Source organism: Hordeum vulgare, chromosome 5H (assembly GCF_904849725.1).
Source record: "Hordeum vulgare subsp. vulgare chromosome 5H, MorexV3_pseudomolecules_assembly, whole genome shotgun sequence".
NCBI classification, from domain to species: Eukaryota; Viridiplantae; Streptophyta; class Magnoliopsida; order Poales; family Poaceae; genus Hordeum; species Hordeum vulgare.
The window spans coordinates 565446030-565469101 of record NC_058522.1 but is presented as its reverse complement, the minus strand read 5'-3'; the positions used below and the strand labels follow the sequence as shown (position 1 = coordinate 565469101).

Below are 23072 nucleotides of genomic sequence, written 5' to 3'. Positions count from 1 at the left end.
CTGCATCGACGGCATCTGAAAGGCGAAACGTGTGCTGGGTTCATGATTCGTGGATGGCAGGTATGGTTTCCTCCTTCGACGTCTTAGTCGTGATGGGGTGTCAGGTGTGCAGTTCGATGACGTGTCCGGGGTGTTGCCTCGGCCTGATTCGTTCAATGATCGATAAGGTCTTCACTTTTGATGAGCCATCTCGGAGGTCCGCAAAGCTGCATATCAGCGATGGAGTTGCGTCGAGCTCGGGTGAGAAGGTGATGCGTCATTCTTTTCTTCGGTGGCTGCTGTGATGGTGTCGGAGGGAGGTGATGGACGTCGATGTCGAACTCAAAGATGTTGTTCTATCTTTCCAGTTTTGTCACGCCGGTCTTTATATGACTTGTGCTTTGGTATTTTATATTATAATATAATATAAATGAGACACATATTACTAAGAAAGAAAAAAAAAGTACAGTATATCTGAGGGTTGCATTGTGTAACCCTAGCTAGTCTCCTAGGCGTGCGATGCGTGTTTCCACCTTGGTGGAGTGGACGACCGCGCCGCGCGCGGTGATAAGTGTTACGTACGGCTTCACCAACCGGCAAGCAAACACCGCGCATACGAGCCTCGCGTGAAGTAAAGGCGGCGGCGGCGACGAGTCGGCCTGAGCGGTCGTCGCCGCGTCGGTGGCTCCGTGCCTCCGTGCATGTGCGAGCTAGGCAGACACAGGGGGAGATGAAAAGATGCTTTCTCCTTTCCCTTTCACCGCCCGTCCGTCCGACGTGTGCCCATGGCGCTGCCGAGTCGGCGCGGAGTCAGTCACCCCGAGCTTTCGCCGCCGGTGCGCGGCAAGTTGGCATTCACACTCACACTGGCGCTGGCACCGAAACGGCGTCGCAGGACCATTTCACGGGTAAACAGTTAGTAACCAGCACAGGTACCCTCCGGGAGGGAGGGAAGGAAGGAAGGACCGGGATCGCAATGAATTCCACGTTCCGCACCAGTGCCGAGCGAGTAAATTTCCATCCATCATCGCACGTGCCACGGTACCAGCAGCAGCGAGAGAGAAATAACCGACTTTTTTTTTCTTTAGAAAAGGGTCAGGTCCAAGGAGTGGACTGGCCTTGGCACCGGGGAGGGAGGCTGGGTGGGCGACCGTTGCCTGCAGCGCGTGCGCCTCCCCACTCCACTCCACTCCACTCCTACAAATCACCGCCCCCATCTCGAGGACGCCACCACCCCCACTCCCACTCCCATCCCTCTCACCTGGGTCGCTTTCCGCTCCACTTCGCTTGCCCTGCACTGCACACCTGCTCTGCTCTGCCGCCTCCCAGGTCCCGAGGAAGCAAGCAAGGAAGGAGGCGACCCACCCCCGCGCACGAGCCGTGGCCGACTGACGGCAGACACCGAGAGAGCGGACTGCGATGGCCGCGCCGCCGCCGAAGCAGGAGGAGCTGCAGCCGCACGCGGTGAGGGACCAGCTGCCGGCCGTCTCCTACTGCCTCACCAGCCCGCCCCCATGGCGTGAGTACCCCCGTCCCCTACCCCTACCCCTGCATTGCTTGCTTTCAACTGGCCGTTGCGACCTTAGCGGCCGCCGGCCGTTGCGCTTTAATTTCGAAACGTACGCGCTCCGGATCTCCCGCAACCGACTTCCCCGAACTGAAATGCTGCCGTTGCTGTTGCTGCTGGCTCCCACGATGCAGCGGAGGCCATCCTGCTCGGCTTCCAGCACTACCTCGTCATGCTCGGCACCACCGTCATCATCCCCACCGCGCTCGTCCCCCAGATGGGCGGCGGCAACGTACGTCCCCCCCTCCCCCTCTCCCTCTCTCTTCCCCTCCCCTCTGCCGGCGCACGGCCTCACGGTGGGCGAACCACCAAATCCGATGCACGCAGGAGGAGAAGGCGCGGGTGGTGCAGACGCTGCTCTTCGTCGCCGGGATCAACACGCTGCTGCAGAGCTTCCTCGGCACGCGCCTGCCGGCCGTCATCGGGGGATCCTACACCTTCGTCGCCCCCACCATCTCCATCGTCCTCGCCGCCAGGTACAGCGGCATCGCCGACCCCCACGAGAAGTTCCTCCGCACCATGCGGGGCACGCAGGGCGCGCTCATCGTCGCATCCACGCTCCAGATCATCATGGGCTTCAGCGGCCTCTGGCGCATTGTCGTCAGGTCCGTCTCCCCCTTCCCCTCCCCGGTTCCCTGACAGACAGAGGGGTTCCGGTTCCAAGTGTTTGGCTCCATCGGTGTACCAAATTTGTGATAACCCCTGTGCTTCTTGGTGATGCTGCAGGCTGCTGAGCCCGCTGTCGGCGGCGCCCCTCGTCGCGCTCGTCGGATTCGGGCTCTACGAGCTTGGATTCCCAAGTGTAAGACTTTTTATGTTGCGCATACACAAATCTGCACTTCTGAATTATGTCAGGCTGTAGTTAGACGACAGTGGGATAACAATAACATAACTGTATGAATCTGTTATATGTAGGTTGCGAAATGCATCGAGATCGGTCTTCCAGAGATCATACTGCTGGTGGCTCTTTCCCAGGTACGTGCAGTGCATCATCAGGATGGTCACCTTTTACTAACGATGTCTGAAGCCTTATGATCGTTACACAATTTTATCTGCAGTACATACCTCATCTGGTGCCTTTGCTGGGGACTGCCTTCGAGCGGTTCGCCGTCATAATGTCGGTGGCTATCGTGTGGCTTTACGCGTTCTTCCTCACCGTTGGCGGGGCGTACAAGAATGCTGCTCCCAAAACCCAGTTCCACTGCCGCACCGATCGATCCGGCCTTGTTGGGGGCGCTCCCTGGTAAATTTCAAAGGGCATGACTGAATTACTGTATTCATATTATGAATGGTTTCTGCAATTTACATTGGAGGGATTCAGCTATTGAGCAGACCATTGCTTTACAATCTGCAGGATAACTGTACCATACCCATTCCAGTGGGGAGCACCAACTTTTGATGCTGGTGAATGCTTTGCCATGATGGCAGCTGCTTTTGTTGCTCTTGTGGAGGTATTGTGGATAGCTGATGATGTTTAGACAGATACGCAGCATTTCCACATTGAAAAACATTGAGTATTGACTGAATAAACACTCCATGTTTTGCAATGCAGTCTACTGGTGCTTTCATTGCGGTTTCACGGTATGCCAGTGCAACGCCATGCCCTCCTTCTATTATGAGTCGTGGCATCGGTTGGCAGGTAACATCTGAACTCCTCCATTGCCCTGCAGTTAGTCTATCTGAACACTGAAGGGACTTGTAAGCATCTTCTTACCTTCATTTGTTTGTGTGCTTATCTAGGGGGTTGGCATTTTGCTGGCCGGCTTATTTGGAACGGCTAATGGGTGCTCTGTATCTGTGTAAGTAGATTACAGACGATTGTTTCTTGCAGTGTTTATATATATTTATAGTGTGATCTGAATACTGAATATATTTTTCACTGTTCTGGAACAGGGAAAATGCTGGGCTGCTAGGTTTGACACGTGTTGGTAGCCGGCGTGTGGTGCAGATTTCCGCTGGGTTTATGCTATTCTTCTCTATTCTCGGTAAGCCTTATGCTTTGATGTAATTCGTGTTCAAAATACTCTAGTGTTAACTGAATATCTATCAAGTTTCGAAGATGTATGGTCTGAGGCTCTCAGCAAGTATATTATCTGTATTATTCCAGGCAAAGTTACTCCCTGTTGCAATATTGCATTAACAATTGCAAGAGGAATACATTAATAGATAAAGCAGTTGATTTTATAAATAAGCAGCACAGTAGCAGTTAAGCCAAAAGCCTTGAAATCTAATTTTGTAATGACAAAAGAAGTGACTGAAAGCAAAACTAGGTCTTGGTATCCTGCATAAATATATTGCTAGGAAAGTGTTGTCTGATGATTCCGTTTTGTTTTGCACTAGTTTTAAGCTCCTGCAGCTCACACAATAATCATGAAGTGTATCTGATGGCACTGCTTTCGTGCTGCATTTCCAGGGAAATTTGGAGCTGTTTTCGCATCAATTCCAGGCCCCATAATTGCAGCTATATACTGTCTTCTCTTTGCATATGTTGGTATGTGTTCTGAAGCTACTTGTAAAAAATAGATCTTGCTTTATTCATGACAGTTGAATTGAATAAATTTGATATGTTCAAACAGGTATGGCAGGGGTCGGGTTCCTTCAGTTTTGCAACCTCAACAGCTTCCGAACAAAATTCATCCTGGGATTCTCCTTGTTTATGGGTATATCAGTTCCACAGTATTTCAATGAATACACCTCTGTTGCAGGCTTTGGCCCAGTACACACGCACGCAAGATGGGTAAGCTCCAATGCAAGCCAACTGTCAATGTATTCAGTTATAATGACACCTCGTGTCAAAGACCACTCAACACAATCATTTGCCCAGTGAAATGCAAACAATAGTACTCCATAAGCATATATCCCCCTTCTGCATGCTGAAGAGCTACCAACTGACGCCTGATGTTTCCGATTTGCTCACTTGCAGTTCAATGACATGATCAATGTGGTCTTCTCGTCGAAAGCGTTTGTCGGAGGGGCCACCGCTCTTCTCCTGGACAGCACCCTGCACAGGCACGACAGCACCGCGAGGAAGGACCGGGGCCACCATTTCTGGGATAGGTTCAGGTCTTTCAAGACAGACCCGCGAAGCGAGGAGTTCTACTCCCTGCCGTTCAACCTCAACAAGTTCTTCCCGTCCTTCTGATCGATGCTTGTAACAGAGAACGGAAACGACACACGATCTGTCCTCAGACTCTAGGGAAGTAGCTTGTTGCGATGTGAATGCTGTTGTCCTCCCTGATGATTTTTTTGTGCCTCTGAGTTCTGAATCCTGCAGATCTCAGTGTAACTGTTGTGAGAAAATAGAGAGGTGCCTTGATAGTTTTTGAATGTATATTGGGTCATCAATAAAATGAAAAATGCGTAGCTCGGTCCTGATCAATCTTTCAGGTTTCAGCCGTGTATCTTGTTGAATCACTGGTGCTATCTGGAATATCTATTAGTCACAACATTCTAAGCTGGTACCTTTGGGTCCAAGAGGGTGTTTGGTTAGGCTGTGGGCTGTGGAGAAGCAGCTGTGAGCTGTGGGCTGTGGAAAAGCTGCTGTGTCAGGAAAGCTGCTGTGAGCAGTGTTGTCGTTTGGTAAACTGGCTGTCTGAACTGTGGGTTTCGAGTAAATGTCTGGAATACCCTTGAGATGCTGAGACGGTGTATATGTACTGATATTATGATAATAATCTATTTTTTGACATGTTTCACTAATTTTTAGTTGATGCATGTATTTTGGAGGTAATTAAAATTTGATAATTGCTAACATTGTTCATATATAACATTAGTTGTTCATACATCATCATGAACATTGTTCATATATCACTGTCCACATATTTATACCAAAATATACTTCCTATTTCCTACATCTACACCAAAAGACATTACTTGTTCATACATCATCGGTCAAATATCTATACCAAAAGACATCATTTGGCTCTCCCATAAGATAGTTATCCTCCTCTCGCGGCAAACAAAGAGTCAGCAATGTTCTCACGAAGATCATTCATGTTTACCGCATCAAGTAAAGATGAGGTACTATCGCCTTGTAGTGGTACAGTTTGTCGCAAAACATGTGGCATGTAGTCCTCATCCGCGTCACACTTATCGAACTCTTTGTCACGTAACTTGGTGTCCCGAATATAATTGTGAAGTGCCATACAAGCAACAATAATCTTCTTTTGTCTTCTAGGCTTGAATTTTGGCACCTTTTTCAAGATGCGCCACTTTTCCTTAAGCACACCAAATGTGCGTTCTACCACATTGCGAAGTGAAGAGTGAGCATGATTGTATACCTCATACTTCCCCGTAGGTTCTCTTCGCCTATTGCGAAACTCCGGTATATGATAGGTTTGGCCTTTGTATGGAGCAAGGTATCCACTTCGGTTTGGATAGCCTGAATCGACAAGGTAGTATTTGCCTAAAAATTACAACAAAGTTAGCATTACAAAAAGAAAACTTGAAACTAAATTGCTTTGAATATGAGTATTGTTTTGTAGTACCATGTGGAGGAAGAGGGAACTTATGTGCATACTTCTCCACGGTATGATTCAAAATCCTTGTGTCATGTGCCGAGCCCGGCCACCCAACAACGACGAAAGTAAACCTCATGTCAAAGTCACAAACAACCATCACATTTTGAGAAGTAAATCCATGTCGCCCGGTGTGGGTAATGACATCTAATGCTGGAACTGAAACTGGTATGTGACATCCATCTATTGCTCCAATAGCACCCTCAAAATGTGGCCAAAATCGATCATCTTTAATTCTTTCATGAGGAGTTGAGAAAGAATAATCAGTGGGTTTTATGTTGTTGGATGATAACTTGCACAGACAATCCAACACTTCTTTGAACTTTCGATGAATTGTTTCAGTTGATCTTGCAAAACGATTTTCAACTTGAGAGAAAGATTGTGGGGCTCCAACCATCCATAAGAACATAGCTAATGATTCCAACGATGGCATGCCTCTACTTGATTGCAATCCATAATCATCAACTAGAAGATCATGCAATGAAATAAAAACATCTGGGTACATCCTAAACATTTTGTAGCACATCTTTCTATTATCAAGATTCTCCATGACCCATTCATAACCAGTTTGTTGAGGAATTCGATATGGTGCTTTGTTCAAATAAGTCTGACTATACTTGTTACCTATTTCACCCAGCATAGCAACTTCATATGAAATGTGTGTCATTTGAAGAAGAAAAGTCCTCTCAGCCTCGTCATCAACCATCTCAACACTTTCATCCATCTACAAAATAGAGCAGCAAACGTATAAGTAAATGACAGCCCAAAAAATGGCAGCAAATGTATACGTACATTGCAGCCCAAAAAATGGCAGCAAACATCACATATGATATATAAAACATATGAGATGCACATCAGCCCAAAAAATGGCAGCAAAGATCACATATGAGATGCACATCAGCCCAAAAATGGCAGCAAACAAATGAGTCAACATTTTTCATTACACGATAGCAACAGATCTCATAAATAGTTCACTACATCAACACACATTCAAACTGAAACAGGTCCCATAAACAACATTTGGGAACATGGTTTTAATACAACTTGCTACTTGCTCATTGCTTCGTGCTCCCTCGTAAGCCAGTCAAACCTGCCCTCGTTGGTTTTAATCAACATAAACAACTCACGATACTCTGGCTTCATCACAATCTTGGTCGCGGTGTGGAACAAAGAAGTCCCTTCCTCGGCCCCACACTCCACCATCAAATTAAGTACTTCTCCCATGGTTGGAGCAGTAACTTTGGGAACATGGTTAGCTGATCCTTCACTCACTCTTGAATTTATTTTTCCCAAGGTTTGCTTATACGCACGAAGAAATGGGTTCTTGTCCTCTTCATCTTCTACATGAGACTTAGATTTGCGTTTACCTAATGTTTTACCTTGCCCTCCTTTCTTCTTGAAAGATTTCAAAGGAGTTCCCAAATCTTCACTCTCTTTTACCTCCGCAATGGCATCATCATCCGAGCTACTGGATATCTCTCCTGGAATGGAGGCTGTTTCCCCGGTGACATGAGCATTCTCAAACATAACATCCATCTCCTTCAAGTTGGGAGGGCCCATGTACCGCCACTTTGCATGTCCTGGGTATTTCTGAAAATAGCATACACATTAACACAATGACATAAACAATTGGAAATCTTAATCATAAATATATGACCATCCTCACCTTAAGATGAATGTCCCACCAACTATCATCAGCTTCAATTGTTCCCATCTTATCATTCCAACCAAGTCCAGTTGCAGAATTCTTTAACTCCATAAACCGAGCATATTCTTTCTTCAATTGGTCCCATTTGTTTTTGAATTGCCTTCTTGTGCGTCTTTTCTTAGTTAGTTCAAAAAATTTCTCCTCGAGATTGTTGTAACCTTTGGGACTCAAATAACCACCCGGCCTATTGTGCTTCTCCGTCTCTTCTTTGCATATCTCACAAAATATTTTAGTATGATATGCATCCCAATTTGCTTTGTCCATCTATTGCATTCAAAGTTAAACATTCTCCTCAAAACATGTATATATATGGCCTATTGGCATCCATACATATGAAAGCATCTATTTTATTCTGCTCATATATTCAAACATATATACATGTATTTTTTGCTAATAGAATCAAAAACGAAGGCATGTAATTTTCTGCCAATAGAATCACACACAAACATATATGTACACAGGGAAATAAAAAAGAAGAACAGAGAGCTACCTTGGAAAATCCTGCAGATCTTGAGAACGAGGGGGAGGTGCTTTGGGAGGAGGTCGACGAGGCGCTGGGAGGCGGTCTCCGGCGCAGACGAACACGGGCGAGGGCGCCGGAGGGCGGGCGCCGGCCGGCGCCGGCGGCGCAGTCCCCGGCGAGGGCGGGCGAGGGCGGGCGACCGAGGGCGGGCGCCGGAGGGCGGGCTCTGGTGTACATCGAGGCGAGGGCGGGCGCCGGCCGGCGCCGGCGGCGCAGTCCCGGCCGGCAGACGAGGCTGGCCACGGGAAAACCTAGCGCCGCCCTTGCTCCATCCCGTGTGGCTGTGTGCTGCGGGGAAAAAATGGCTAAGGAAAAAAACTGAATGGGGGATTTGCACGTTTATATGGGAGGGGCATTTTTGCTGTAATTCTAACGAAGTGGCAGGGGTAGGATGGGCGTGGGAGTGATTCACCGGGGGAGGAAGCTGTGGAAGCTGCTCGGGACCAGCTTCTCCTTTTGCATGTAAAAAAAGCTGCAGCTGCAGTCAAACTTCTCCCAGAAGCTGGCTGTTTGGTTGGGCTGCTGGCTTCAAAGCTGGGGAAGCTGCTAAAAATCTCAACCAAACACCCTCCAAGACAGGGATGCTTGAAAGGATGGTAAGTATAACCCTGTCACCAAGCATCCTGTTTAGAGCATTATTTGAAATGTGTTTTTAGTGTGAAAATGGCTGCAGAATTGCTGTGATTTTTCTGAACTTGCTAATTCTAGGTGCAGTGGCTGTGTTTGACACGGTGGGGATGCTCCCAGAGGATCCTATTTCACAGTTACACTGAAAATGACACTCAGACTGCAAAGTTTTTTTTTTTGAAACAAGGGAAAAGATTTGCCATTTTCATTAATTAAGAAGAAGATTAAACATAGTTCCGCCAAGCGGGAAAGTAGAAATCAGTCTTGCCACATTACATCACTTAAATGCTTCGCACCCGCACGAGCCCAAAGAGAGGCTTTGTCCTTAATCTTGACAATGATGACGGATGTAGGGGCGGCTATGTTGCGGAAAATCCTCGCGTTGCACTCGTTCCAAATTTCCTATGCAACAAGCATCATCAAGGTGTTACGAGCCTTGCGTGAGTCACCCCTTCTGTGAGAAACCTCGTCCGACCAAGCTTCCACCGAGGGCGCAAGCCTCGAATTCGTCATGTCGATGTCGTCGTGAAGGCCAAGCCAGGTCTTGATCTCCATCCACACACGCAGTGAACCGACACTGGAAGAGGAGGTGAGCCGCCGTCTCCTGAACCTGTTTGCAAAGAGGACAAAGATTGCAGTTGGGCCATCCCGACGTTGCAACCTATCAGCAACCCACACCCTATTCTGGATAGTTAACCAAGCAAAAATTTGCACTTTGGAGGGCCCAAGCTTTCCAAACGGTTGTGATCATGGCAGAGGCGATGAGTCCCTCAAACTGACGCAGAAGACACGGAGTAGGCACCATCTTTAGTGAGCTTCCAAATAATTGGATCGTTGACTCCAAGGATGAGGATGACATCAGAGAGCTTCTCCCAAAGGGTGACGAATTGCTCAATATGCTCAAAAGTGAGGCCCCTAAGAGGTATCAATGTTGCGGACCCACGTGTTGCCGGTGAGAGCCAAGCAGACAGAGCTTCTTTTCTTCCTAGAGATATCAAAGATCTTCGGAGCAATATCTGTGGGACGCATACCGTCCACCCAAGGTGATTCCCAAAAAGTGCATCGTCGATGGTTACACGAGTGGTAGCTGCAAAGAGATTTCTATCATCATCAGAGCAGGGCGTGCCCATACCAATCCAAGGTTTAGTGAGGTCAGACCACTCAAACAAGAGCCATCGCTGACGGAGAGCGGTAGCAAACTTCTGCAGGTTGAGAACGCCCAATCCACCATATTACTTGGGCTTGCAAACCATCTCCCAATTAATTTTGCATTTACCACTAGTGACCTTTTCACACCCCGCCCAAAGATAAGCGCTTCTAAGACTGTCAATTGCTTTGATGACCTCGGCTGGTAGATCAAGTGGAGTGAGGTGGCAGATCACGACAGCGATGAGGACCGCCTTGACCAGAACAACACTTCTCGACGATGCAACATGTCTGCCGAACCAAGGGGTGAGCTTTCCGGCTACCTTGTCTTCTAATTGTTGAAAGTGTGATCTGGCGCCTCCCCTCGTCCCCTGTTCGGCGTGCGGGTCAGCCTGGCCGGGCCGCGCTTCCTTAGGTCGCAGGTTTTGTATAGGAGGCGCTGCCGGTGGCGGGGATCTAGTTCGGGCGAAACCCCTGGTCGGCCATGGTCGGCCGCGTCGACGACGACGCCTGAGGGCGCCGTTCCCCTCCTTGGAGGCGTCGGTATGGACTGACCCCCTCACTTCCCCTTCCCCTAGGTCTCCGGGGCGAAAGCCTTAACTTTGTTGGACGGCGGCGGCGCTCACGGTGCCGTTCCCTTCTTGAAGGCGCCGTTTTGGGAACCTTGGGGCTGGGTGGCGCTTGTGGGTGGTGGGCGACGGCGGTGGTGCGGCCCTATCCTAGCATGGATCTGCGTCCGTTGCTTGGAGATGGACTCGCGTAGGTGGAGGCCGTCTTTTGGCGTCATGGTGGCGTCGATGGCGGAGGCACCTGCCAAGGCTGGTACCTCAATCTGATCGGAAGATGGACCAGTGGAAGATGGCGGCGACGACACATGTGAGTGCGTCGGACCGGTTTGTGTCCCAGACCCGGTATGTGGCTCGGTCGGGGCCTTCGGCTTTAGATGTTAGACTTAGGTGAGAGGTCTGACTATTTGGTCCAGCTTGCACCCCTTCATCATATGGATAGGAGTAGCGGCAGATGTTGTCAAGATGGCGGATTCAGCTATATTGTTGTACTACTTTGTAAGGTCCTCGAGAATAATTAATAAAATGGCCGCATGCATCTCCGAGGAGATGCACAGGCCGGGGGTGATCCTCCTTTCCTAAAAAAAAATGAGAGCAATGGCGCTGCCTTTGTACAATTCACTTAAGTCTTCTCTCTCATAACCCATGCAAAATCTGCCACATAAACGAGTTATGCATTTATCTTATATTAAAATCATTTTTGCATTATTTTATGCATGTAACGCTGCCACACCATATATTAAAGTTAGTCATCCTTCACATTTTTGTTCAAAATGACATTTTTAACTGTAATTCAAAAGTTTTAATTTTATTTTAGACATTTTCTTTTATTAATTTTTAAATTTATACTTCCTTTTCATTAGATTTAGCAGCTACTTATGCATTTTTAACAAAGTTACCGCATCAACGCGTGGGGAGAGAGTCAACCTGACTACTCATGTCCAAATTTTCTCAATGAAGAAGACACCCGTATAGACAACTCCAACGAATTTTAAAATCACATTATGCTACTTATCTTTCAAAACTATTTTACAATAATAAACTAATCAAGTGAAGTAAATCTTATGTATTTGTATTTTAATGCTCATATTTTTAATTATAATATTCATGTTCCACGTAACCAAGTATCATCTGAACATATCATCATCAATTCCCGCAGCAATGCGTGGGGAATTGTCTAATATGTGCAGGTTGTGTTGTCTGGACCATTTATGTGATAGCCTGGCTTATTAGGGATGATAGACTACTCATATCAATAAGGAATTCCTTCTTTTCCGGGAGCAAATTCGAACAGAACTCCCAGGTTAAGTGTGCTTGGCTTGGAGTAGTTCTAGGATGGGTGACCGACCGGGAAGTGCGCATGAGTGAGGACAAAGTGCGCAGAAAAGACTAGTATTAATATGTGGGGCCAGTCTAGATCCCGCCAGGAGTAACGACCGTCGGCAGGTGTGTCCGGGGCGTTACAAGTTTGGTTTCAGAGCCGACCCTTGCGGTTACACGGATGTTTGCGGACAGGTGTGCGGTCATGTTTTTCATGACGTTTGTGATGATCAGAGCCTTTGTGTGATCGTATTTGGCCGAGTCGAGTCTAGTAAATGTTTTGAGTCTTAGTTATATCGGAGAGTAGGTTTCATTTTTCTCCTCTTCTTTGCTCTGGTGAGGCTTCCGTCTTAGGAAATATTTAACTCTACTCCTTTTCTCGCTCAAAATTTTTTTGGGTCACGCGGGTGTTTGCGAAATCTATATGATTTCGATGTGACGGAATCATGTCCTGGTGCCTCCTATCTGCTCTAAGTATCAGGGGAGTTGAGCTCGAGGGATTGTCGCGCACATCGCCATCATTCAGATTTCTGAGTATCTAAGAACGGAGGGTGATCGTTATTGCTCCAATACGGGTAGTGGTGAGATAACCCCGACGTCCCCAGTACTGGTGTAGATTGTCCGGGGGTACTACCACACTTGGTATCGTTGTGATCACGAGGATCTGTTGTAGACGAAGGTCCGAGATGCTGGTTGTGTGTTGAAGGATGTGATACAGGTGACGGCTTAGTTTAGGAGTTGTGTGTAATACTCCTTGTATCCGTGTGCCTGATTACATGACCAGTTATTTCGGGAATTCATAGGTGGGATATCTGGTAGTATCTTATAGGACTATCTTCCTACAGACGCTTGATTGAGGTTTGGGAAATCTCGATCATATGTTTGTTCCGAGCAGTTCTAGCTCACACTTGTTTGCTGTGGCCCCTTATCGGAATTTTGTCGTCTGTTACTTTGAGAATGCACTCTTGCTATGTTGTTCGAGTGCAATGCTAAGTTCTATTCAGATATTCTGTCTTTTGATTCAGCTTATCGTCAAATATTCTGTGGACTAATATGCTGTCCGTCTTCAGGATGGCTCCACCAACTCGTCAGACCCGAGCGCATGAGGATATGCCGCCTCCACCTCCTCCTCCGCCACCGCCGCCGCCTCCTCCTGCAGAGGCCTGGCAGGCGATGATGGCAGCTACCAATGCAAATACTCAGATGCTGTTGCAGTTGATCCAGGAGAGAGCCAATCATCAGCAAGGCAATTTCCAGCAGGGTGGCAATCACTTCGCCAGTCTGAGTCAGTTCCTGTCAAACCAGCCTAGGACGTTCACTTCTTGCGACCAGCCGTTTGACGCGGAAGATTGGATCCGTGATATGAACAAGCATTTCGAGTGTAGCAATGTGCGTCCAGAGGATTATGTCAAGTTTGCAACATTCCAGTTGAAGGGGCAGGCTTCTATTTGGTGGCAGCAGCTTAAGGATTCCAGAGGTGGCAGGGTGATGTCTTGGGACGAGTTTTGTCGTGACTTCAGATCCCACTACATTCCTTCCAGTTTTGTTGAGGAGATGCGTGAGAAGTTCAGGTGCTTGAAGCAGGGCAGCAATTCTGTGTACAAGTACAATGTTGAGTTCCACGAGCTGGCCCGTTACGCATTGCAGGATGTTCCAGATCAGAAGAGCAAGATATACCAGTTCAGGGGTGGCTTGAAGGAGGATTTGCAGTTAGCACTCGCTTTGCACGATCCGGAGGAGTTTGACAAATTCTATAACTTAGCTCTCAGGGCAGAGGCAGCCTTGCTCAGGGTGGAGAACTCCAAGAAACGTTTCAGAGATTCCAGCTCTTCCTCAACTCAGGTGGTTCAGAAGCAACAGAGGTTTTGGGTTTCTCCTCCTCCTCCTCCTCGGCACTCTCAGCAGCCGAAGCACTCAGGTGGACGTGGTTCTTCCCGCCCACCCAACCCTGGATTCCAGCAGAGATATCAACATCAGAAGCAAGGGCCTCCTCAGATTCAGTTCCGGCAGCCAGCAGATGTCACTTGTCACAAATGTGGGCAGAAGGGTCACTATGCCAACAAATGCACTTCTCAGCTCCGTCTGCCGCCTCCTCCTCCAGGCAAACCTCCTAGCAACGCTCTTGTGAAGTTCAACCCCAGATCAGCTCGAGTCAACATGGTGAATGCAGCTGAGGCAGAAAATTCATCGGATGTGATCATGGGTAATCTCTTAGTCAATGATTTTCCTGCTAAAGTCTTGTTTGATTCTGGTGCATCGCATTCCTTCTTGTCTTATCCGTTTGCGGCAAAGCACGATATCCATCTTCAAGAGTTGGCCAGATCTTTCGATATTGTTTCTCCGGGCATGCTTATGAGTTCTCGTTGGTTTGCTCCGGATGTTTCTATCAAGATGGACAATTATGCTTTTTTGGCCTCTCCGTATGTCTTGGGAAAGTCCGACATTGATTTGATCCTTGGTATGGACTGGTTGGCCATGAACAAAGCATCAATTGATTGTGAAGCTAAAGAAGTGAAGCTGACCCACTCTTCGGAGGATGTGATTATATTCGCGGCGCGCGATGACACAGTCCGCTTGTTCTCCTTGAATGAAAAGGGTGAGATCAATCCCATTGAGCAAGTCCCAGTAGTCTGCGAATATCAGGACGTGTTTCCTGAAGAGCTGTCAGGGATGCCTCCGCACCGTGAAGTGGAGTTCGTCATTGAGCTTGAGCCAGGCACAGAGCCAGTGTGCAAGCGACCATACAAGCTGGGTCCAGAAGAGTTGAAGGAACTCAAGAGGCAACTCGATGAGCAGGAGCGTTTGGGTTTGATCAGACCAAGCTCGTCTCCGTGGGGATGTGGTGTTCTGTTTGTCAAGAAGAAGGATGGCACGGAACGGCTGTGTGTCGATTACCGCCCATTGAACAAGAAGACAATCAAGAACAAATATCCGCTTCCGAACATAAATTAGTTGTTCGAGCAACTGAAAGGTGCTAAAGTATTCTCCAAGCTTGATCTCAGAATGGGCTATCATCAGATTCGCATTCGTGAGGAAGACATTCCAAAGATGGCATTCAGGACCAGTTTTGGCTCATATGAGTATACGGTCATGTCTTTTGGTCTGGCTAATGCTCCTCCAACTTTTTGCCGATTGATGAACTATATTTTCTCGCCATTCAAGAATGAGTTTGTCTTGCTTTATCTCGATGACATTCTGGTTTTTTTTGAGGATGAGGAAGAACATGAGAAACATCTCAGGTTGGTGCTTGATAAACTGAGAGAATACAAGCTTTATGCCAAGTTTTCCAAGTGCGAGTTCTGGCTGAAAGAAGTGGTGTATCTTGGGCATATTATCTCTGCCGAGGGCATTAAGGTTGATCCGTCCAAAGTTCAGGCCATTGTTGAATGGGAACCTCCACAGAATGTGAAGCAGCTTCGAAGCTTTCTTGGTCTTGCCGGATATTGCAGAAGATTCGTTGAGAACTTCTCCAAAATCGCCAAGCCGCTCTCTAGTCTTCTTCAGAAGGGTGTCAAGTATGTGTGGTCTTCAGAGTGTCAACTGGCTTTTGATACACTCAAAGAGAAGCTTACCTCCACTCCGGTATTGGCGCCTCCGGATGATTCCAAGCCGTACCAGGTCTTTTGTGATGCTTCTCTTCAGGGTTTTGGTGCAGTCTTGATGCAAGATAGGAAGGTGGTGGCTTATACCTCCAGGCAGCTTAAGCCTGCGGAGAAGAACTATCCTGTGCACGATCTCGAGCTAGCAGCTGTTGTGCACGCCTTGATGACTTGGAGACATCTCTTGTTGGAACGTAAGGTTGAAGTGTTCACCGATCACAAGAGCCTCAAGTATATCTTCACTCAGCCTAACTTGAATCTTCGGCAAACACGTTGGGTGGAAATGCTCCAGGATTTTAATCCGAGTGTTGAGTATACACCAGGCAAGGCAAATGTTGTGGCAGATGCATTGAGCAGGAAGGCATATTGCAACAGTCTGATTCTGCAACCTCTCCAGCCGGGTCTTTCTGAGTCTTTCAGGAAGCTCAATCTTCAGCTGGTTCCTCAGGGTTTTCTTGCGAACCTTTAGATCTCTCCTACCTTGGAAGATCAGGTCAGAGCAGCTCAGCTACTTGATACTATGGTGAAGAAGGTCAAGATTGGTGTGGGAAAGAGTCTTCCCAAGTATAAGTGTTTCACTGTGGATGCCAGGGACACTTTGTTTTTCGAGGACCGTCTTGTCGTCCCGAAAGGTGATCTCAGGAAGGTGATCATGGAAGAAGCTCATAATTCTCTGCTTTCTATCTATCCGGGAAGTTCCAAGATGTACCATGACTTGAAGCAGTCGTTCTGGTGGACCCGTATGAAGCGTGAAATTGCACAATTCGTCAATGAATGTGATGTATGTCGAAGGGTGAAAGCAGAACATCAAAGACCAGCGGGCCTCTTGCAGCCTTTGCCGATTCCCGAGTGGAAGTTCGATCACATTGAGATGGACTTCGTCACAGGGTTTCCGAAGTCCAAGAAGGGCAATGACGCTATCTTCGTCGTCATCGACAAATTGAGTAAAGTGGCGCATTTCCTTCCCGTCAAGGAGTCCATTTCAGCAGCTCAGCTGGCAGAGTTGTACACCTCGAGGGTTGTCTCGTTGCACGGTGTACCCATGATGATCTCATCAGATCGCGGGAGTATCTTCACTTCCAAGTTCTCGGACTCGTTTCAGTCTGCTATGGGCACGAAGATCCGCTTCAGCACAGCGTTCCATCCTCAGACTAGTGGTCAAGTGGAGAGAGTGAATCAAGTTCTTGAGGACATGCTGAGAGCCTGCGTTATCTCGTTTGGCATGAAGTGGGAGGATTGTCTGCCTTTCGCGGAGTTCTCGTATAACAACAGCTATCAAGTTAGCTCCGGCAAGGCTCCGTTCGAGATTCTCTATGGCAGGAAGTGCCGTACTCTGCTCAACTGGTCCCAGACAGGCGAGCGTCAGATCCTTGGCAATGATATGATAGAAGAAGCTGAGGAGATGTGTCGGATCATTCGCGACAACCTCAGAGCAGCTCAGTCCCGTCAGAAGAGCTATTACGATAGCAAGCACCGTGACATGTCGTATGAGCTTGATGATTTTGTCTATCTCAAGGTGTCACCTATGAAGGGTATGCAGCGTTTTGGCATCAAAGGCAAGCTTGCGCCTCGCTTCGTTGGTCCGTTCAGAGTGGTTGGCAAGAGGGGTGACCTCGCGTACCAGCTCGAGCTTCCGTCACCCTTTGCAAATGTCCATGATGTGTTCCATGTCTCTCAGCTTCGGAGGTGTTTCAAGAACCCCGAGCGCACCGTGCATCTTCATGATATCGATCTCCAGCCTGACCTCTCTTATCGCGAGCATCCAGTTGCGGTTCTCGAGGCAACTGAGTGCAAGACCCGTAACAAGTCTGTCAAGTTTCTCAAAGTGCAGTGGTCACACCATTCCGATAAAGAGGCTACGTGGGAACGCGAGGATCACCTCCGTTCCGAATTTCCCGATTTCTTTCAGTCTTAGATCTCGGGGTTGAGATCTTCTTTGTAGTGTGGGAGAGTTTGTAATGCCCCAAGTGTAGAACTTTCCCTTCTTGTAACCTTCCATGTAGGGCCACCTTGTCAGATATCTTGATGCTATCATTTTGTGCCATGAATCCATGTGTGATCCCTAGTGCTTACTTCCCTTGCATGCATGAATTACATATCATTCCTTGCCATACTTATGATTGCATGCCATGATCATGTTGCATTTGAGTTTAATAGGAGTAGTGTTGTGGTGTTGTGAGTGCATGTGATCTTGCTAGGATTAAGTGGTGGTTCTGCACTACCTTGTGATGCATGTGATAATGGTGTGTGTGATGCAAGAGTGAGTGCTAGTCTTTTAAGCTCTTGCTTTCAAACTCCTTTTCCCTCCTATGTTTATTCTTGCCAAAATTCCTTCTTCCCAAAGATGATTCGAAAATGTCTAGTGGTTAGATAAAAAATGTGCTTATGAGGAGATGCAATTTTGCTGATTTGATCTTTGACTTCTAAAGGTGCAAATAAACCAAAACAGTAGATTAATTACTGTTTTGCATCTATTTCAAAGGCTCCAAATATTGTGTTCCTATTTTATTTTATTAGGCCATATTTTGCCAAGACCAGGGTTTTTTTTTCCTTTTATATTTTTTTTCCTACCAGGTGGCTGTGTATATTGCTTTTCTCTCAGGCCCTATTTTTTTTTATTAGAAATTATCCCAGGTTTCTTTCTCTCTACCTAGAGCCACTTGGGCCTTATCCCTCTTCCCTGGCCCAAGTGCATGCGCTCCAGAGCCCACTGGCGAGCGTGTCCTTCTTCCTCCCGACGTCACCCTGTACGACGTGCGCTCCACCTCTCGATCATTCCCTCCTTGATCCAGCGGCTCGAGCTCGCCTCCCGAGTCGTTAAAGAGGAGCCCGGGACCCTCCTCCTCCGCCTTAGGGTTCCCTCTCCGTTCCCCCCCAGCGCCGCCAGTTTCCCTCCTGCCCTCGTTCTTCCCTGGTAAGTTTCTGAGAGAAAGCAGAGAGAGAGAGGGTGCAGCGCCTCCTCCGTCAACCCGCCGATCCGTCGTCTCCGGCACTGGGCGCCATGTCCGGGGGCTCGGGGTGAGTCCCCGCGACCCATTCCCGGCGCTAGGACCCCGAGGAGCGCCCCCCCCCCCCCCCGTCGAGCTCGTCCTCGTCAACGGGACGAACCGGGCGAGCTGCGTCCGTCCTCTTCTTCGGTCTTCGGCGGAACGACTTCGTCGGCACGTCTTCTTCCTCTCCGGCGCTCCTCCTCCCCGTTCGACGCCCCTCTTCTCCCCAAGGTGAGGTTCTCCGCCCTTGCCTCCTCCTCTGTGGTTCGGTCATGTTCTGCAGTAGAAGCTTCGTTCCTTCTCTGCTGCTGTGTGTCGTCTAGATAGCGGGCGCAGGGTAAGAGGTGAAGTGGTGTCGCCTTGCTGCGGGTTGGTAGGGTTAGCAGTAGCAGCAGCAGCTCCTCCTCCCAGTGCGAGGATCCGCCGCGTCGGCAGGGCGTGCGCCCCCTTCTCTGACGGAGGCCTCTGCCCGTTGGAACCCAGGTCTGCAGCGCTAGTGGCTCCTGTTAGTTCAGCTCGCGAGTAGCATAGCGGAAGTAGGAGAGGGCTTCCTCCCCCCTCTCGGCAGCAGCGCCGTGCCCAGAGGACCCTCTCGTCGTCGATAGCGCCGGCAGGGAGGCCCGTCAGGTTATCTGCCGCGTGCTCCCAAGCGGGCATGGAGTCCCGGCAGTCAAGCGGAGGCCTTTCCCCGTGCTCAGGGCGGGAATGTAGCCCCCGAGAGTCCCGCGGGCCCCGCCGGTGGTGGCCGGGAGTGGCGCCGCCAGCGTCCTCGGCTCCGGCCGCCGGCGGGATACTTCTCGTGAGAGGAGTGTTTTTTTTTACCTTCTTGTCTAACCAGTTCCCGATCCGTAGCCCGATGGTAGTGTTGTGCTGGCTTATTCTAGCGCCTGTAGGAGGGCGTGGGTTCGAGTCCCCCCTCGGCGCCTTTTTGTTCTTTGTTTTGGATATTCCTGTAGGTAGGTTACCTTGCCTTTTCCTTTCTCTTATCCAAATCTGGTGCAGCAGCGCAGTGGCGAGACAGTGGTGCTGGACACCAGGGGGCCTGAGTTCGAATCCCAGCAGCCCTGGCCTATTTTTTTTTTTGCTTTCTGTTTTTTTCCTGCCTTTTAATTTCTGTTTCCCTAACTCCATACAAAGTGGTTTGTTAGTCTTTGTGATTTCTTGTGATTTCTAACCCTCTTACACAGTGGGGATGATTTAGTTCCTGCTAAAATAGATAGGGTAGATTTAGTATTGTGTGTGTCTTGCACACTAAGAGGTGATGTGTGATCTTGCTATACTTGTGATGGTTTTGGTGGGTGCACCTTGGAGAAGTGGAGCTAACCTTGTTAAGTGGATGATGTTAGATGCCTTGGCCTTGGTGTGAGTTGTGCTTTGAGGTGATAAGAGTCACTAGCTACTCTTGTATAGCCCCAAGCTTGTGAACTTTAGTGTGGGCTAAGGGATCTTGTAGTTTTATTAGCTTGCCTTGATATAGTGGGGTGTGGATGCCTCCCCCTCATCATATGTCTTGAGGTGAGGAGTAGCACTAGATAGCTATATTTGTTAGCATGTGAGGGTGTGGTTTGTTGTGGTAGTTTGCATAATGATGGTGACATGAATACTAGGAAGATCCTAGTGATGCTTGTGAGAGTGTGCACCATTACATACCCATATGTGGGGGGGTGTGCATACTCTCTTGTTAGATAAAGATTTCTTATGTGTGAGCTTGATGCTAGTGCTTGAGAGGAATTGTGGTGTTGGAGTTGTTGATGTGCATGACACAAACATGGGGTTCAAACCCCCATGTCACTTTGTCATTGTGCACATGAAACTCTCCTATTTACTTGTCATCTTAGAAGCATACCTTATGGATTTGCATTGTCATTTTGTTGAAAGTTTGGGCTTTGTTTCCATGATATAGATGGAGCCCAAAGGCATGGATCTTGGTGTGTTGGTTGTAGGGGTTTGTGCTCAATACCATAGTGGTGTCAAACACCTCTTGGGAACTTGTGTGTGCAAACTATGCCTAGACAAAGTGGGCATGTGGCTGGAAAATTCCAGATTTTTGAACTCTGAAAATTTCACTAAGTCTGGAATGCTGAGAACATTTTCTTCCCCTGTAGATAAGGTTGTGCTGGTCATTCTGTTAAGAACTGGACTTAGTTCAGTGCTAGTGTTTTGAACCTGGTATGGTTGTGAAGCTTCCTGTCAATTTTCAAGTCATTTGGAGTCCAGTAGCTTGTGTTTTGATTGCTGTCAAAAAGCTTCAGAACAGAAACAGAAACTTAGGTGCAGGAATTTTCACCAAGTCCCTGAGAACTGATGGTTTTGGGAAAGTTTGTGGCCTTGTATCTTCTAGATTTTAATTCCTTTTGCTGTGATTCTTGCTGGAGATTGTAGTGTTCTTGGTTGGCAACAGCCACATATATTATTTGTCATATTTGAAGACCTGTAGCTATGTTGCATGTGGCTCACAAACAGCTAAGATGCAGAAACTGGCATATTGCGTAGTTTTGACATTTTGTTCAAAGTTTGTGTTCAATTGTTGTTGGGATGTTCTACCTTGCTCCATTTCATTCATGTTGGGTTAATATATGTCTTGGCAACCTGGGAACACTAGATTTGTGCCAATTGTGTGTGTGGTGATGAATCTTTCACGTAGGGCTTCATATCGTGTTTCGTTGATTCCGTTGATCAGTAGCTCCGTTTGCAAAGTTCTTTACCTGGTTTTGCACCGTTTTTACGATATGCATCTGTTCATATCATTCCCATGCATGTCCAAATAGTTTAGTGCAAAGTTCTGTCCAGGAACTTGCCGTAGTTTATTTTGCGTGTGCTAGTGTTGGAAATAGTAGTGCATGCTCAACTTCCATCTCATGCATCATGTGATTGTTGCATTTTGTGGTGCTGCTGTTCATTGAATGTTATTCTTGTGTTGGGTAGCACCGGGAGCGGAGAACGAATACGTGGAGTCAGGAGAGTACGTGCAGGACGATCCAGAACCATTCCAAGCTGAGGACATCACAGGCAAGATGACATGACCTTGATCCCATATCTAGACTTGTTATGGTAGTTTCGATTCCACGTCATATTGCTCGCTGCCTACCACTGAAAATATATTGCCTCTTCTTATGCCATGAGCCTAAACACCTTACTCTTTCCTAGCAAATTTGCATGGCTAGGTAGGCTTGCTCAGCTACTAATGTTAGCATTGCTAGTTGCAGGTGTTTATAACTCATGAGTTGTCATGAGCTTGATATCATTATATTAATTTCTGTTATTTAATTATTGTACCTGTATATTTGGTAAATGACGGGAGGCCTAGCCTTTTGTCGGGTGTCTTGTTCCGTTATTGCCGCCTTAGTTACCGGTTACCGGTGTTTGATTCCATATTGATCGCTCCTAACACGTTCGGGGTTGTTATGGGAACCCCCTTGATAAATCGCGTAGTGTTAAGGCTTGTCCGGCAGGACCCAACATTGGTACTATTTGCTAATCACTTAATAATAAACTGCATAGGGAATAGCTACCCCGAGGTTTCTTAATCAACAACCCGGGCCAGTGTTCCTCATGAGTGTTGGTCCAAACTGGGCAGACTATGGGGCCACCACAGGGCAACCTGAGGTTTGGTATACCTGTAGTGTGACTCATCCGGCGTGTCCTGAGACTGAGATACGCGGCTCTTATCAGGGTCGTCGACACGTCGGGAGGTCCTGCTAGTCTTGTCTTGCCTTAGCGGTGTATCTTGCGTACGGAATCCCGGTGAAGCTTTGGTTTTCCCCAGAGTTGAGGTTTTCCTCTAAGGAATCCGACGAGATCACGAGATTCGTGATAGAGGATGCCTTTGCGGCCTGTGTTCGTTTGTGATGGACTAGTTGGAGCACCCCTGCAGGGTTTAATCTTTCGGAAAGCCGTGCCCGCGGTTATGTGGCAACTTGGATTATTTTTTTAACATCCGGTATTAGAAAACTTAAACTTAAACTAATAAAATATGCCAACTGTGTGCGTAACAGTGACTGTCCCTTCGAAGATCTCTCTTCGATCCAGAATACGGTGGGGTTATGAATGCCGTAGGTAGGGGTTCAGGATCACTTTCTGATCAAGGATTCACGACCGGTAGTATAGAACACTGTCACTTCTTCTTTTGCGTAAGCTAGCCACTTATTCAACCTTAGGATGCAGCAGCGTGATACACTTCATCCCTTCCTTACCCAGTAACATGACTAGATCTGGCACCAAGGTCTTAGATTGCTGAGTCCCCGTGACTCACGGATTCCTCCGAAACTCCCAGCAGGTACAGGTACCCCAGAGGCAGATGATCCCGACGGCACCCAGCTGGCGTGGCAGTACGACGAGGAGACAGATCGCCTTTACGTGAACTATCCAGAGGACTGAGCCGTGGTCGTGATCGTGGGCCTGCAGCGGGTAGCATAGCATTTTCCTTGTTTTGTAGTCCGTACCGGAACTACATTGATTGTATCTGCGTTGTACTCTGTATTTTAATAAGAAGACAGTTGAATCCCAGATTGTCTACTGTAAGTATTATTA

At 47.9% G+C, this 23072-nt stretch overlaps 1 protein-coding gene across 1 annotated transcript; it reads left to right on the top strand.

Moving 5' to 3' along the window:
• The first annotated feature begins 1203 nt into the window (after positions 1-1203).
• LOC123453094 (nucleobase-ascorbate transporter 6-like) lies at positions 1204-4925 on the top strand. The gene is made up of 13 exons (XM_045129853.1): positions 1204-1498; positions 1681-1778; positions 1874-2151; positions 2273-2348; positions 2462-2521; positions 2605-2789; positions 2901-2997; positions 3099-3185; positions 3287-3345; positions 3440-3531; positions 3960-4037; positions 4123-4283; positions 4470-4925. The coding sequence occupies exons 1-13, from the start codon at positions 1399-1401 to the stop codon at positions 4686-4688; spliced, it is 1590 nt and encodes a 529-aa protein (XP_044985788.1). The 5' UTR covers positions 1204-1398; the 3' UTR covers positions 4689-4925.
• The last annotated feature ends 18147 nt before the right edge of the window (positions 4926-23072 follow it).

Bases quoted from the DNA above. Each gene is read 5' to 3' on its own strand.
- LOC123453094 (XM_045129853.1), top strand. From the start codon at position 1,399: ATGGCCGCGCCGCCGCCGAAGCAGGAGGAGCTGCAGCCGCACGCGGTG. The intron at 1,499-1,680 runs GTGAGTACCCCC...CCCACGATGCAG, and splicing joins CACCAGCCCGCCCCCATGGC to CGGAGGCCATCCTGCTCGGC. The intron at 2,998-3,098 runs GTATTGTGGATA...TTTGCAATGCAG, and splicing joins CTTTTGTTGCTCTTGTGGAG to TCTACTGGTGCTTTCATTGC.